The sequence below is a fragment of the Leuciscus leuciscus genome (assembly GCF_965113295.1).
Source record: "Leuciscus leuciscus genome assembly, chromosome: 13".
Classification (NCBI taxonomy): domain Eukaryota; kingdom Metazoa; phylum Chordata; class Actinopteri; order Cypriniformes; family Leuciscidae; genus Leuciscus; species Leuciscus leuciscus.
This window is the reverse complement of record NC_138737.1, coordinates 3,649,239-3,665,319: the sequence shown is the minus strand read 5'-3', so window position 1 is coordinate 3,665,319 and position 16,081 is coordinate 3,649,239. Positions and strand designations below refer to the sequence as shown.

Below are 16,081 nucleotides of genomic sequence, written 5' to 3'. Positions count from 1 at the left end.
CTTTGTTTCTCTGCTTGAAACTGTAAGATGACACACATATGTTTTGTTTTAGTGCGGGTGTGTCAGTTTTAGATATGATACGTGCTCTGAATTAAGACAATTTTTATCAAAAAGGGTGTGGACGAGAGGAGGTGTTTTCATTTCAAATGGGGTGCTATAAAAATTTACCCAAGGTTATCTGTTGTTTCATGTATAAATTACATAGGAATTTGGCATCATGTGAATTTAGAGAGGGGTTTGGGGGAGTCGAAGAGATGATGGCCAGAGTTTGACAGGACATTTCACAGTTTAATAGCACGTTCTCTGCCTGGAGTAAACCTCCTCACTTTTAACATGTCCTCCCGGGAGCCAACAATTCAGTTTATGAATTCGTTTAGGATTTCTGAGAAAATGCTTACCACACATTTTCTGTGTGTTAATGTTGGTGTGTGATAGACATTAGAAGAATGTTCTAATAATACAGTAAATATAATAGTGATTTGAATTCAATATTAAATATGTGATTATTGATGACAAATCAATATTACTATTATGTAATTATTATATATTTTTTATGTTTTCGTACATTTATGGATGTGCTTAATGTGGTGATAAAATTAGCAAAATACAGAAGGAATATTTTGTATCCATTAAAGGGTTAGTTCGCCCAAAAATGAAAATTCTGTCATTAATTACTCACCCTCATGTCGTTCCAAACCTGTATGACTTTCATTCATCTTTGGATCACAAATTAAGATCTTTTTAATAAGTCTGAGAGCTTTCTGTCCCTCCATTGACAGCTACGCAACGACCACTTTGACACTTCAAAAAGTTCATAAAGAGATCGTAAAACTAATCCAAATGAATTGAGAGGTTTAGACCAAATTTTCTGAAGAGACTCGATAATTTTGATGAAAAGATTATATTTAAGGTTTTTTTACATATAAACATCGGTCAACGAACATAAACATAACCGAACCTGCTTGATGCACGAGAATGAACCTCATTGGTTCTTGCAGAAGCTCAAACGTGATGCGTAACACGAGAATGAACCTCATTGGTTCTTGCAGAAGCTCAAACGTGATGCGTAACACGAGAATGAACCTCATTGGTTCTTGCAGAAGCTCAAACGTGATGCGTAATACGAGAATTAACCTCATTGGTTCTTCCAGAAGCTCAAACGTGATGCGTAATACGAGAATGAACCTCATTGGATCTTGCAGAAGCTCAAACGTGATGCGTAACACGAGAATGAACCTCATTGGTTCTTGCAGAAGCTCAAACGTGATGCGTAACACGAAAATTAACCTCATTGGTTCTTGCAGAAGCTCAAACGTGATGCGTAATACCGAGAATGAACCTCATTGGTTCTTGCAGAAGCTCAAACGTGATGCGTAATACGAGAATGAACCTCATTGGATCTTACAGAAGCTCAAACGTGATGCGTAACACGAAAATGAACCTCATTGGTTCTTGCAGAAGCTCAAATGTGATGCGTAACGTGAGAATGAACCTCATTGGTTCTTGCACGTCAAGTGAACATGCTAGAGCTTCTGTTTACCACGACTGATCTGTGAGTTGATGAATGTTTAAATGTGAATAAAAGCCTAAATTCAATCTGTTCATTATATAAAGCGATCGAGTCTCTTCAGAAAATTTGGACTAAACCAATTCGTTTTACGAAAAGTAAAAGTTCTTTATGAACTTTTTAAAGCGTCAAATTGGTAGTTGCGTAGCTGTCAATGGAGGGACAGTAATCGCTCAGATTTCATTAAAAATATCTTCATTTGTGTTCTGAAGATGAACGAAATTCTTACAGGTTTGGAACGATATGAGGGCGAGTAAATAATGACAGAATTTACATTTTTGGGTGAACTATCCCTTTAAGAACAATAGGGATGCTAAAACAAAATCCAAACACTAGTCCAAAACACTTTTTGTCGGGTCTCAGGGGGCATTTATAAGACAGCATTTGAATGTAATTTTTTTAAGCTGAAGTCATATGTTGTTTGAACTTCAGGCAGCTTGTATTCATCAAAATTATATCTTTTGGCTCGTGTTTTGTTAAAATAACCTTGACCCTAAATAGAAGTGGTCTGAAAGGAAATCCCCAATTTATAATAAGCAGGATTTTGGCTTTTGGCAAGACATGTGACTAGTAAACAAGATGAGTTTCTAAATCACCTCTTCTTCATTATAATAGTTAACGGTTAATTTTCTTTTCTATTGTGCAAATGTTGCGCAATCTGATGATTCCTTAAGTACTCCTTATAGTAGGTGTTTACAGCTTGTTTACTGCATGTATACAGACACTGTGGTTCTGGTTTTGTACTGAGAAATGTTGACATTTTGGGGGGGTATTTTAATTATGTGACATTTTTAGGCACCTATAATATGTTTTATTCGGAACAGAAAACAATCCTTGTTTTGTACTTATTTTGTGTAAATAAAGTTAGAGGACAAAATGGAAACAAAACATAAATGTAATTAAACATTGTGAAATATTTCAACAAACTTTCGCCTTTTTAGAATAGCACAGAAATGCTGAATTTAAAGCAACACTAAGGAACAGTTTTACCTTAAAATAATGTTTCCAAAATCGTATCAGTGGTTCATCAAGTCGTAACAGGGTGAAAGGCACTTCTGGGTCCGCTCTGCAGCCCTATATCTGCTATAAACACACTATGCAAGTTTGCCAAACCGGGTCGCGTTTCTGTAGTTCGAATTAGACATAAAAAACTACAAATTTGACTTGCTTTACGTCAAGCGTTACAATAGTCATTATTTCGTTTTTCTTCGTTTCTGATGTCGCAATACATCATACTTTCATGAAATCATGCATCATACTCTACCTCGTCTGTGGACATCGTTCATTCCAAAGCCGGTGCTAGATAAACAGCGAGCGAGCGTGCGACAGTCGGCTGCGGGTGGCGTAATGATTTACAACAGCGGGAATGGACAATTCCGCTTCCAACCTGTAGGGGGACCGAAGAGGAAAAGTTCCTTAGTGTTGCTTTAAGTAAAAACTTATACCATCAAGTTTGGGTTTGGCAAGATTTTTTAAATGTTTTTGAAAGAAGCCTCTTCTGCTCACCAAGGCTGTATTTATTCGATCAAAATGCAGCAAAAAACAATGAAATAGTATTACAATTTATAATATCTGCAAATGTTTTGAAATGTAATTTATTCCTGCGATCATTAGTCCAGTCTTCAGTGTCACATGATCCTTCAGAAATCATTCTAATATGATGATTTGCTGCTCAAGAAACATTTCTGATTATCATTAATGTTGAAAACAATGCTTCATATTTTTGTGGAAACTGTGATTGTTTTTCAGGATTCTTTGTTGAATAGAAAGTTCAAAAGTAAATCACAGAATTTTTATATCTACTGAATTTTCTATTTATATTTGCATTGGAGGCTGTCGGTAGGTTTTAGTAGGTGGATCGACACGCTTCTGTTAATCGGCTAATCAGGCACAGTTATCGGTCAATAAAATCAACCTTTTTCAATAATACCCTGGAGATCCAGAGTTCTCGCGAGAGCACAAGTTGAATTTGCTCAGCGAGTTTACTCTGGCGTCGAGTAATGATGCTCATTAAATATGCCCCTGTATCTGAGCTGCACCAATCACATCGGGTTATCTGATATAGGCGGGCCAGAGGCGAGCTAAACAGAAGACGACAGCGCTGTGACGTCCAAGTCATTAGTAAACATTGCAAGATGGCTATGGAAGAACACCAGTTGTTTGAAACGGCTTTGGCCGCTACAATGAACGAGTTAGACTTGGCTTTTTATCTAAAAGAGGAACAGTAGACGGCGCTCGAATCGTTCCGTTGCAAGAAGGGTGTTTTTGCTGTTTTGCCGACCGGATACGGCAAGAGTCTAATCTACCAGTTAGCTCCGCTGGTAGCTAAGCGTATGGGGCTTGTTGTGATTGGTCGTAGTGTTATCCAATTGCGTGCAGTGAGATTTTCAAATGCATGCTTGGTGCCGCCCCTCGAGCTGGCCGATTTTCATTAGTCGATGCCAGACCATTAATCTTTCAGATTTAGCTCTGGATTTCCAGGCTACTGTTTCAGCAGTGCGTTTCCCAAAAGCATAGTTTGTTTTCTGTTGGTAATGACAGAACTTGCATCCATAGTTTCTTTTGAGAAACACACCTCTGGCCGATAATTTACTGTATAGTAAAAACTGTTTTACTCCGCTATGTAGTAGAATCTGAAGATTGTCTCTGCTTCACTCAAAAAAATTATATGTTGGCTTTAGTTAACTTTTTTAAGTCAACATAACTGGGTTACGTTAAACAAACAAACATCATTTATAATTTTTAAAGGCTCCCTGACATGATTCAGGTATTCATATTTATATATTCATCCATTCCATTACGATTTCATTTATTTTAGTGACACGCAATTGAATTGATAGACTATAGCTAGCTATTTGCTAGCAGTAGCACATATTAGTATCTTAAATGCTAAGATTTACATGCAAAACAGTTAAAAGTAACTGAATCAGTCCACAGCCTAACAAAATGCTCCACTCTTCTCCACATTGGTAACCCACTGTAATTTAAATTGTTCCAATAATTCCAATGTAATTGAATATCAAACACAATTATACACTATCAAGTCTTCCCCTTTTCTCATTTTCTCAAAAAACATAAAATAACACTTAATTTTAATTTTAACTTAATTCAACCATATGCAAAGCATGCTGGGAACTAACAAGCACCGCCCAGTTTCAGTTAATGCAACACAAATCATTCATGTAATCCTCAAGTAAACTTAAATTTTACATATATTTAAGCAGATTGAACACAATCAAATTAAGTTAGGACAAAATGTATAGCAATTGTGTTGCTTAAGCTCATTTTAATTAAGCAATTTGAACAAGCAGCAAAAAGAAAAAAAAATTCAGTGTATCTTGGCTTTATGTGTCCCTGTCATCAAAGGACTTTTCTTCTCTTAATTTACATCTTTAACCTTTCACCCCTCCTCTTTCTTCCTTTATCACGTCTCATCCCTTGCTCTCGATTCCTGTCCTGTATGGATGTGTTATTTCCGTCAGTGTTTGAAAGCGATTCCGCCCTTTGTCTTGAAAATCATCCATCAATACGCCAGAGCAGAGCCGCTCTTCAGAGGTGAAGTGAATTACGCTGGGGGTCGTGAGGCGGCACGTTTCACTCATAAACTCAAGTGCTGCTTTCAGAGCGGTAGTTCGTTTATGACCGGCGAGCCATCAGCAAACCCAGCTTTCTGATCTGACTGTATATGTGGCGTTCGAGTCACATGTCTCACGAGCTTACGATCTGCTAAGCTCCATCAGGAATTCTGTTAAGAACCTCAAAACCATTTTATGGTAAAAATGGCAAATCTCTTAAGTCTGGTCACCACCTGTGCTCATGTTTGAGGGTGAGGCAGAGTTGAAAGCTGGTGTGTTTGTTAAATCTTTTCTTGGTTTTGGAGTTTAATGTATTTTAATGCAAAAATCACAGGTGGAGCTGCTCTCTGTAATCACTGTGGCGATAATGAGGCCACTTGATTAATCTGAGACTGGCTTATCCTTCCCATAATTCCCAGCCAGCAATAACAAGACCTCCCTGTGTGTGTGTGTGTGTGTGTGTGTGTGTGTGTGTGTGTGTGTGTGTGTGTGTGTGTGTGTGTGTGTGTGTGTGTGTGTGTGTGTGTGTGTGTGTGATAAAATGGGAATCGCAATGTCCAGCATTATAAAGGCCGCACCATTACGCCCACAATCTGACATTTATCCTAAATTAGTTTCCATGCATTCCAGAAGAAACACTTTGACTCTTGATTTTTCTTGCTTTGGGAGTAGAAACACTCATGATCATAAAAATGAAGAGCTCGATCTGTCAGTATTACAGCTGTTTGTTTTTTTTTCTTGTTTTCTACTTATTTTGTGTAAATTAGGTTAGAACAAAATTGAAAAGAAATCTAAATATGATTAAACATTGTGTAAAATGTTTAGATATTCATGACATTTCACAGCATGATGGGTCATATTAAGCTTTTTTCCATGTTCAACATTAATACGCTCTGCAAAGTTACAAAGCACAAAGTCACTCCAAAGTAAGTTATTCTCTATATCAGTAGGTGTGTTTCCATTACAGATTTGCACAAAACTCTTGCGATTTTTATTTATTTATTTGTATTTTTTTTTCCGAAATGTCGACAAAAAACTATTTCGAAATGACGGCGTTTCGATTAACCGATGTTATGCGAGTAAAACTTCATTTTTTCCTCTCGCGATAAGTCATTCCAAAAATCATGGCAATGGACGTTGGTAGGTGTATGTATATCTCAGCCACCGCACTGGCCATTATTATTAATCAAAGCAGACGTATGTGTGTTATGCAATCATTAATGGCAAGGAAAGACCCTTAGCCTATACTGGGAGCGGCACATATGAGGTGTTTCTGGATGTTTCTCCCTCATTTCTGCTTCGAGGTCTTGATTGTGGCATTTCTTTGAGGTTTAGAATCCAGTATTCCTGTAATTCTTCTGTCTCTTATGAATTTAATAAAGAACTCTGTATCGTATTCTGTCCAAACACACCGCGTCATCTACGTCAGGTGACTGTAAATGCGCAAAAGCTGTTTCCATTGCAGTTTTGCGAAATATTTATTTTTCGAATTGCCTGAAAAACCACCTCATGCGAGCGTAAAAACTTTTTTGCGATAAATGGGAGTTTTTGCGAAATTGACGTGTTTCCATTGGGCTTATTTTCAATTCGCGCAATTTGAAGGGTAATGGAAACGCCACTACTGTCACTATTTCTGAACTCCCTGAAATGCCTCCAGTGTAGTCTTGAGTTTTATTCCAGGAACAAACACGTTCCAATATTCCTCATTTAAATAATTCCCGCCCAAGGCCTGTGCAGAATAAAGGGGCGTGGCCTGGTTGAGTTAGTTAGTAGTGTTGAAACTCATGGTTTATGGTAAGGGGAAGGACATTTCCCAAACGCGGTCGACCAATCACAACACACGGGTCCAGCCGACCAATCAGAGCTCATTGAGTTTTTTGGGAAGAAGGGGCTTCAAAGATCCAGGAACAAAACAGAGCTTTTCTGACAGACTAGGAAGAGAAGATTGGCAACAATTCCAAAATTTGGGGAAAAAACAGTTCTAGTAGGGACCAAAAACAAAAGCAGTACTTTGTAAAAGGGCGTAATATAGCCGTCTTAGGTGAACACATACACTACCGTTCAAAAAGTTGGCATCGGTAAGATTTTTAAAAATGTTTTTAAAAGAAGTCTCTTATGCTCACCAAGGCTAATAAAAAATACAGTTAAAAAATTTAATATTGTGAAATATTATTACAATTTAAAACATCATTTATTCCTCTGATGCAAAGCTTATTTTCTCTGTCTTGGGAGTAGAAACACTCATTAAAATGAACAACTCGATCTGTCAGTATTACAGCTGTTTGGCCTTCACTGAAGACTTTCAGAACGGCTGTCTCTGAATCAAACACACTTTCACCTAAACCTCATAAAGCACACGTGTGTGTGTGTGTGTGTGTGTGCGTGCGTGCGTGCGTGCGTGCGTGCGTGTGCGCGTGCGCGTGCGCGTGCGCGTGCGCGTGCGCGTGCGCGTGCGCGTGCGCGTGTGTGTGTAAGAGAGAGCCCTCATTTATGGGGAGTGGTGAAAATGTAGGAAAGCGTTTCCAGGAAGATGAAAGATAAACAGTATTGTTCCCTCCCTGTCGTCACCCCTCACTCTCCTCTTCATGTCTAACACACTCACACACTCCCAGCTTCACCAGAACAGTTTGTTCCCCATCAACATCATCAGCCCAACCCTATGCAGATCTGTTACAGTGTGTGAAAGAAGATCAGATTTATGGACAGCGCTTCCATTTAAATATGAATGTTTCATTTGACTGGAATTTCATTGGCCATCTATTTCATTTAAGATGCAAGATATATCAGTGACCATTACCAGTATTTATTTATTTACTATGGTTAAAAAATTTGAGGTAATTGCGAATTACTTCTATTCTGCAATGATGCATTAAATCGATCAAAAGTGGCAGTAAAGACATTTATAATTTTACAATAGATTTCTATTTCCAACAAATGCTGTTCTTTTGATCTTTCTATTCATCAAAGAATCCTGAAAGACAATGTACAATGGTTTCCACAAAAATATGAAGCACTGTTTTCAACATGGTTTCTTGAGCAACAAATCAGCATACTGGAATGATTTCTAAAGGATCATGTGACACCGAAGCCTTTAGGATTTTAGAAAAAAAAAAAAAATCTCTTTTTTAAAAAATTTTTTTTGTAAATGTTGTGTGTGATTGTAAGTGTTCAGTACATTTTTGTCAGTATTATTATTAAGTATTTTTATTTTTTTATATATTGTTAGCGTTATATTGGCAAGATAAATCAGTCTTTAAAAACTCATATCGATTGGTCGCTAATCTCTTATTACGATGTCTTTTCCTAAACCGCGAGTTCAAGAGAAATCTACCAAGACTTCCAAAAAACCTTTGATTAATTTCTTTTAATGTTTTTTCTTCTTTGTCTAGTTATCAGGCAGGAACGTCATGTCGCAGTCTGGAGAAAAAGGAAAGGTAAGACGGACACTCCTACTCTTGTTGAAATGTGTAATTGTTTTGGATCGTTCCTAACTTCTCCATTTAATGATTAAAAGTTACTTGTAGGATGATTTCCTGAACAGTTGCTTTTACTCGGTCGTTCTTTCAAAACATTGATCTCTTGTTTGAGCGGCCGACATGTCAACATCTGTTAACTTAAGGCGGTCCATTTGCTTGGTCATTGGAAGAGGAAGGGAGTGTTTGGGGAAATTATTATTATTTTTGCAATCACTATTGTTATACTTTTAATTTGCAATTCCTTTTGGTGCTGAATAAATCAACATACTTTAAGTATTAAATGTGTCTGTATTAAACGTGTTCATCGGTGTAACAGTTCTGATGTTGTGTGTTTCTAGTTTCCTGATGCTGCAGGATATGTGGGATTTGCCAACCTTCCCAATCAGGTGCACAGAAAGTCCGTGAAGAAAGGCTTTGAGTTTACACTGATGGTTGTCGGTGAGTGACATATAAACACAGGCATGGATTCAGATAGAGACACACTGTTCTTTTAACTGGGTGTTATTTGTTATCTTAGGAGAGTCTGGTCTTGGTAAATCAACCCTCATCAACAGCCTCTTCCTGACTGACCTCTACCCAGAGCGCCATATACCTGGAGCGGCAGGTAAACACACACACACACACACACACACACACACACACACACACACACACACACACACACACACACACACACACACAGCAGGTCTCCTGAGGTCTTTATTAACTCTACAGGATATTGTGTCCAAGACCGAAATAATCCCTAGCAGTCATGAGAAATCCTCTGGAAATTAACTTTATTTTGGCCCAAAAAGCATGTGACAGTGATTCTTCTCTCCCGTTTTCATGCAATTTTCATTATTCCGGTTATTCGCTAAGTATTGTGGTTATTTTTACCATTGTTACTCACATATGCACAGCACAAATGATGAACTCGCATACAGCAGGTGTGTTACTGGCCCATTGTTTTGATCTACTTATGTGCAAAACACATTTCTATGGACGTATAGGATTTTTTCTGATTCTTTCGATGTTTTCGTCCATTTATATATTGCATTACATTCATGTCGCACAACGCTATCAACATGAACTCAGTTTCTTCAGCACCCCCAAAAATGTGATGCCTTCTTTACCGCTATGTTTACAAATCTGCTCATGCCGACATCATCCGTGTACGTCACTTTGGTCAGAGTGGAATAGATGCGGTTAAAGTGTTTACATGCCTGTTTATTGTGTTTATTCAGTGCCTTTGAATATGCTTTAATCACGGGCCGGAGGACACCTCGTGTCAATCATAGAGAATCCCACCAGCGAAAAGAATACAGCAGTTTATATAGAATAGGTTCATGCTGTTGCATAGTAAAGATAACATGACATATTGCACATCATCATCACATAATTTTTCTCTATTATGATTGTTTCTACATTTGTGCAAATTCAGCATCCTCCTCCTTTCTCTGTTACTGGAAAAGCAAATTTAGAGTCTCGGGGTTATTAGTTCGGTGATTACTCAATATGTCATGGGGCTATTATATTTAGATAACTGTCTAGCCGTGTCATAAGTCTCCACTATTTTGACACCAACTTTTACTAATAGTGTTAGTACATTTTGTTCTCAAATGTTAAATGTTAGTCCTGCAGAAAAAAAAGAAATGTTAGTCATGGTTAATTTTTTTTTTAATACTCACAAATTTTTGTTACATTTTTAGTAATTTTGTTTTGTTTTTGTCTTTTTTATAATTTTTTTTACACACACACACACACACACACACACACACACACACACACACACACACACACACACACACACACACACACACACACACACACACACACACACACATATATATATAGAAATAATTATATAATTTATATATATATATATATATAATATATATATAAATTATATAATTATTTCTCATTTAGTTTTTAATGTGATATTTTGTTATAATTTTAAAACAAATTTAAGTGTGAAATTTAGACCAGCAGAAAAAAAAAGAAATTTTAGTCATGGTTCATTTTTCAAAAAAAATACTCACAAATTTTAGTTACATTTTTTGTAATTTTGTTTTGTTTTTGTCTTTTTTATTAATCTATTTTTATAATAAAAAAAAAAAAAGTTTATAATGTGATATTTTGTTCTAATTTTAAAACAAATTTAAGTGTGAAATTTAGACCAGCAGGAAAAAAAAGAAATGTTAGTCATGGTTAATTAAAATAAAATACTCACAAGTTTTAGTTAAATTTGTAGTAATTTTGTTTTGTTTTTGTCTTTTTTATTAGTCTATTTTTATAATTTGAAAAATATATATATTTAGTTTATAATGTGATATTTTGTTATAATTTTAAAACAAATTTACATGTGTCTTAAGTGTCCAAATGCTTCTTTGTAGAAAGAAATATTCTTTCCATCATGATGCCACTCACAGTGGAATGCAGAACATTTCTGGATTCTGCTCAATGGATATAAAATCCCTTCAGATCCCTCTGTTGAGCACTTTGTCTATTAAAGCTCTGTAGAAAAAAGGTTGTTTTCAAGAAAGTAATCCCGTCTGTATCCCAGGGCTTCCTCCCAGAGGTTCTCAGGAAGCGCTCATAACTTTTTATGTTGCATCAATAAATCAAGATGTTTAATGTGATTTGTCTCGATGTGCCCCCTCAAATGTTTATGCACATCTTTTGTTCTGTTTTTGTTGTGCTTGTAGAGAAGATCGAGCGCACGGTTCAGATTGAAGCGTCCACTGTGGAAATCGAGGAGAGGGGAGTGAAGCTCCGCCTGACTGTAGTGGACACGCCTGGATATGGAGACGCCATCAACAGCCAGGACTGGTCAGTGTGTGTTTACTCGGCTAAATTTATCCTGAGAAGTCAGCATAATCTGACCGAACCTCCCTTTGGAGACATCTGGGGACATCTTCAGTTATAAAAAATGATTCAAAAATAAATTTTTGAGTCATTATAATTAACTTTATATATATAAGAAAAACCTATAAACACTTCTGGTGTGTCCTCATTTAGATTGTTGAATGTGTGCATGTGGTAAGAAACATTTTGGTTGAGACCAGCCACTATCAATGGGTGTGGAAGGTGAAATTTCTTTCTTCTGAGCCATATATTTACTTCTAAGTTTGACGTTCTCCATGCATTATCATTTTCCCTGCCTGTACCATCAATTATTGGTGTTGGATAATAACGGGATATTTGCGAAGCACAGCACACCTGCTGTAAATACATGCCGTCACAGATTTGAATGGCATTTTGTATTTGTATCTTGTTGCTACACTGATTCTGCATTGCATTATATAATTGTTCCAATTATATATAACTTTTTTATATAGGATCTGACACATTTCTTATTATTTGAACGCTTAAATCACACTTCTGAATGTCATTATATTATATAACCAATTAAATAAGCACCTTTTTAGTGTGAAAATAAAAGTCACAAGCACTTTTAAAGTTGTCATGTGAAACACATACTTTGCACATGGAAAACATGTGGTTTTGGAAGCGTTTCCATGTGAAATCTGTGTGATAACATGTTAAAGGGGTGGTTGATTATGATTTCACTTTTCTAACTTTAGTTAGTGTGTAATGTTGCTGTTTGAGGATAAACAACATCTGCAAAGTTACAAAGCTCAAAGTTCAAAGCAAAGGGAGACATTTGCTTTTAAAGAAATCACTTTTTAAGGACTACAAGAAACGGCTGGTAGAGACTACACAACATTCCTCCCGGGTTAGTGACATCACCAAACCTAGAATTTACATAAACCCCGCCCCCTGAACACAATTTATAGATTATCAAGACAGAATATACTAATCAATGACTAGAAGATAACTACACATCAGCTACATAAATTCATCAACTTACCATTCAGAAATGTCCTTTTGAATTCTACATGTTGTCACTTCTTCTTGAGTCTCTCCATCATTGTCTGAATCTGGTTTGAACATAAAAGGCTAAAAGTGTTTGAAATTTTCAGTGCATGTCTGTGTGAGTGCAAGCTGTTGTAGCTCCGCCCCCTGTGCCAGGAGCAGCAGCTCATTTGCATTTAAAGGAACAGACATAAAACGATGCGTTTTTGCTCACCCTCAAAAAGTGACAACTTTAACATGCTATATAAAAATATCTGTGGGGTATTTTGAGCTAAAACTTCACATACACACTCTGGGGACATCAGAGACTTATTTTACATCTTGTGAAAAGGGCATTATACCACCCCTTTAAAAACATGAGAAATTCATGTAATATTTCTAGTGCTTTAAATGATGTACTGTATGTAGAGATGTTTTTAGCTGTCTAACCAACTGTCTAATAGCCAAATCACAGCATGCAAATTAGTGCTCTTGCTAAAAAATAGTTGATCTCACCTATACGCAGATCTTGACCCATCCCTACTTTTACATTTATTTATTTATAAAACATAAAGTTTATGTAATGTGTGTCACTCTTGACATGTTTGTGCACTTGGAATAGTGCTGCATAAAAATGTTCCTTAGGTAGTTGAAATAGCTGTGTTATTACAAATATCTACCATAAAATTAGACCTTGCATTTAACTATGACCTCCTGAATGGAAAACTGAACTGATTATTAACTTAATACTCAAGTGTTATGTGTCTATGTATCTGCATAGCAAAGACTATTTACTTTATGGCACTTGATTGTGGATTATCGGCAGCTGTTGCCTTGTGTTTGTATATTGGTCATTGAGCCTTGCTGAGGAATGCTGGGAACGTCCTGTTTGAAAGAACAATATCCTCCCCATCTCTTACCCACAGACTTCTAATGCTGTTATTGAAAATATGTTAATGAAAATATGCCATCCACATTACCTGCCTGTATTATCATGTCATGTTTCCTCGTTCCACCTCTCGATAAGGCTGCGGTCTCAAGGCCGAGATCTGAAGTGCAGTGATCATATCTGCGTCAGAAGCTGTTTAGATAAGTCTGGAGACTTTAGAGCAAAAGGGAATCTGGTGGTGAGAACTGAGAACTTAAATTAAAACCTTAAAAATATTTTGTTCATTAAAATAAATGTGAACTGAAGCAAAATTCATTTATTTCAGCTAGTTGCCAAGGCAACATTTCTCATTGTTATTTAGTTTAACTTGATATACTTAAAACTAAGACTAAAACTGAAATAAAAACAAATTAGGGATAGTTCACCCAAAAATGAAAATTCTGTCATTAATTACTCACTCTCATGTCGTTCCAAACCCATAAGTCTTTCGTTGATTTTCTGAACGCAAATGAAGATATTTTAAATTAAATCTGAGAGCTTTTTGTCCCTCCATTGACAGCTACGCAACTACCACTTTGATGCTTCAAAAAGTTCAAAACTAATCCATATTAATTGAGCGGTTTAGTCCATGTTTTCTAAAGAGACACGATCGCTTTATGTGATGAACATTTTGAATTTAGGCTTTTATTCACATATAAACATTCATAAATGCACACATCTGATATGGTTAATGGAAGCTCTAGCATGTTCGCTTGATGTGCGAGAACCAATAAGGTTCATTCTCGTGTTACGCAGCACGTTTGAGCTTCAGCAAGAACCAATGAGGTTCATTCTTGTGTTACACATCACGTTTGAGCTTCAGTAAGAACCAATGGGGTTCATTCTCGTGTTACGCAGCACGTTTGAGCTTCAGTAAGAACCAATGGGGTTCATTCTCGTGTTACGCAGCACGTTTGAGCTTCAGCAAGAACCAATGAGGTTCATTCTTGTTACACAGCACGTTTGAGCTTCAGTAAGAACCAATGGGGTTCATTCTTGTGTTACACATCACGTTTGAGCTTCAGTAAGAACCAATGAGGTTCATTCTCGTGTTACGCAGCACTTTTGAGCTTTAGCAAGAACCAATGAGGTTCATTCTCGTGTTACGCAGCACGTTTGAGCTTCAGCAAGAACCAATGAGGTTCATTCTTGTTACACAGCACGTTTGAGCTTCAGTAAGAACCAATGGGGTTCATTCTTGTGTTACACATCACGTTTGAGCTTCAGCAAGAACCAATGAGGTTCATTCTTGTTACACAGCACGTTTGAGCTTCAGTAAGAACCAATGGGGTTCATTCTCGTGTTACGCAGCACGTTTGAGCTTCAGTAAGAACCAATGGGGTTCATTCTCGTGTTACGCAGCACGTTTGAGCTTCAGCAAGAACCAATGAGGTTCATTCTTGTTACACAGCACGTTTGAGCTTCAGTAAGAACCAATGGGGTTCATTCTTGTGTTACACATCACGTTTGAGCTTCAGTAAGAACCAATGGAGTTCATTCTCGTGTTACGCAGCACGTTTGAGCTTCAGTAAGAACCAATGAGGTTCATTCTCGTGTTACGCAGCACGTTTGAGCTTCTGCGAGAACCAATGAGGTTCATTCTCGTGTTACGCAGCACGTTTGAGCTTTAGCAAGAACCAATGGGGTTCATTCTTGTGTTACACATCACGTTTGAGCTTCAGTAAGAACCAATGAGGTTCATTCTTGTTACACAGCACGTTTGAGCTTCAGTAAGAACCAATGGGGTTCATTCTCGTGTTACGCAGCACGTTTGAGCTTCAGTAAGAACCAATGGGGTTCATTCTTGTTACACAGCACGTTTGAGCTTCAGTAAGAACCAATGGGGTTCATTCTTGTGTTACACATCACGTTTGAGCTTCAGTAAGAACCAATGAGGTTCATTCTCGTGTTACGCAGCACTTTTGAGCTTTAGCAAGAACCAATGAGGTTCATTCTCGTGTTACGCAGCACGTTTGAGCTTCAGCAAGAACCAATGAGGTTCATTCTTGTTACACAGCACGTTTGAGCTTCAGTAAGAACCAATGGGGTTCATTCTCGTGTTATGCAGCACTTTTGAGCTTCAGCAAGAACCAATGGGGTTCATTCTCGTGTTACGCAGCACTTTTGAGCTTTAGCAAGAACCAATGGGGTTCATTCTCTTGTTACGCAGCACGTTTGAGCTTCAGCAAGAACCAATGAGGTTCATTCTTGTTACACAGCACGTTTGAGCTTCAGTAAGAACCAATGAGGTTCATTCTCGTGTTATGCAGCACTTTTGAGCTTCAGCAAGAACCAATGGGGTTCATTCTCGTGTTACGCAGCACTTTTGAGCTTTAGCAAGAACCAATGGGGTTCATTCTCGTGTTACGCAGCACGTTTGAGCTTCAGCAAGAACCAATGAGGTTCATTCTTGTTACACAGCACGTTTGAGCTTCAGTAAGAACCAATGGGGTTCATTCTCGTGTTACGCAGCATGTTTGAGCTTTAGCAAGAACCAATGAGGTTTGTTTAGGTTCGGTTGAGCTTCTGTATGTTCGCTGATCAATTTTTACTTGTGAATTCAACCTGTTCATCATATAAAGTGATCGAGTCTCTTCAGAAATTTTGGACTAAACCGCTCAATTAATATGGATTCGTTTTACGATCTCTTTATGAACTTGAAGTGTAAAAGTGGTCGTTGCGTAGCTGTCAATTGAGGGAC

At 37.3% G+C, this 16,081-nt stretch overlaps 1 protein-coding gene and 1 long non-coding RNA gene across 3 annotated transcripts in view; one reads left to right on the top strand and one right to left on the bottom strand.

Annotated features, from left to right (window-relative positions):
• The window catches only part of LOC309512346 (septin-2), a 41,975-nt gene that overhangs the window by 320 nt on the left and 25,574 nt on the right, over positions 1 to 16,081 (top strand). For both annotated transcript variants that reach the window (XM_082187895.1, XM_082187894.1), the window contains exons 2-5: positions 8,532 to 8,576; positions 8,957 to 9,056; positions 9,136 to 9,222; positions 11,303 to 11,426. In XM_082187895.1, coding sequence (XP_082044021.1) covers positions 8,550 to 8,576; positions 8,957 to 9,056; positions 9,136 to 9,222; positions 11,303 to 11,426 — 338 coding nt within the window. In that variant the 5' untranslated portion in view covers positions 8,532 to 8,549. The remainder of the gene's footprint in view (positions 1 to 8,531; positions 8,577 to 8,956; positions 9,057 to 9,135; positions 9,223 to 11,302; positions 11,427 to 16,081) is intronic.
• On the bottom strand, positions 970 to 14,765 carry LOC309512377. Its single transcript, XR_014210975.1, has 2 exons — positions 12,469 to 14,765; positions 970 to 2,954 (listed from the first exon to the last, which is right to left on the bottom strand). It is a non-coding gene; the product is annotated as an uncharacterized lncRNA (long non-coding RNA).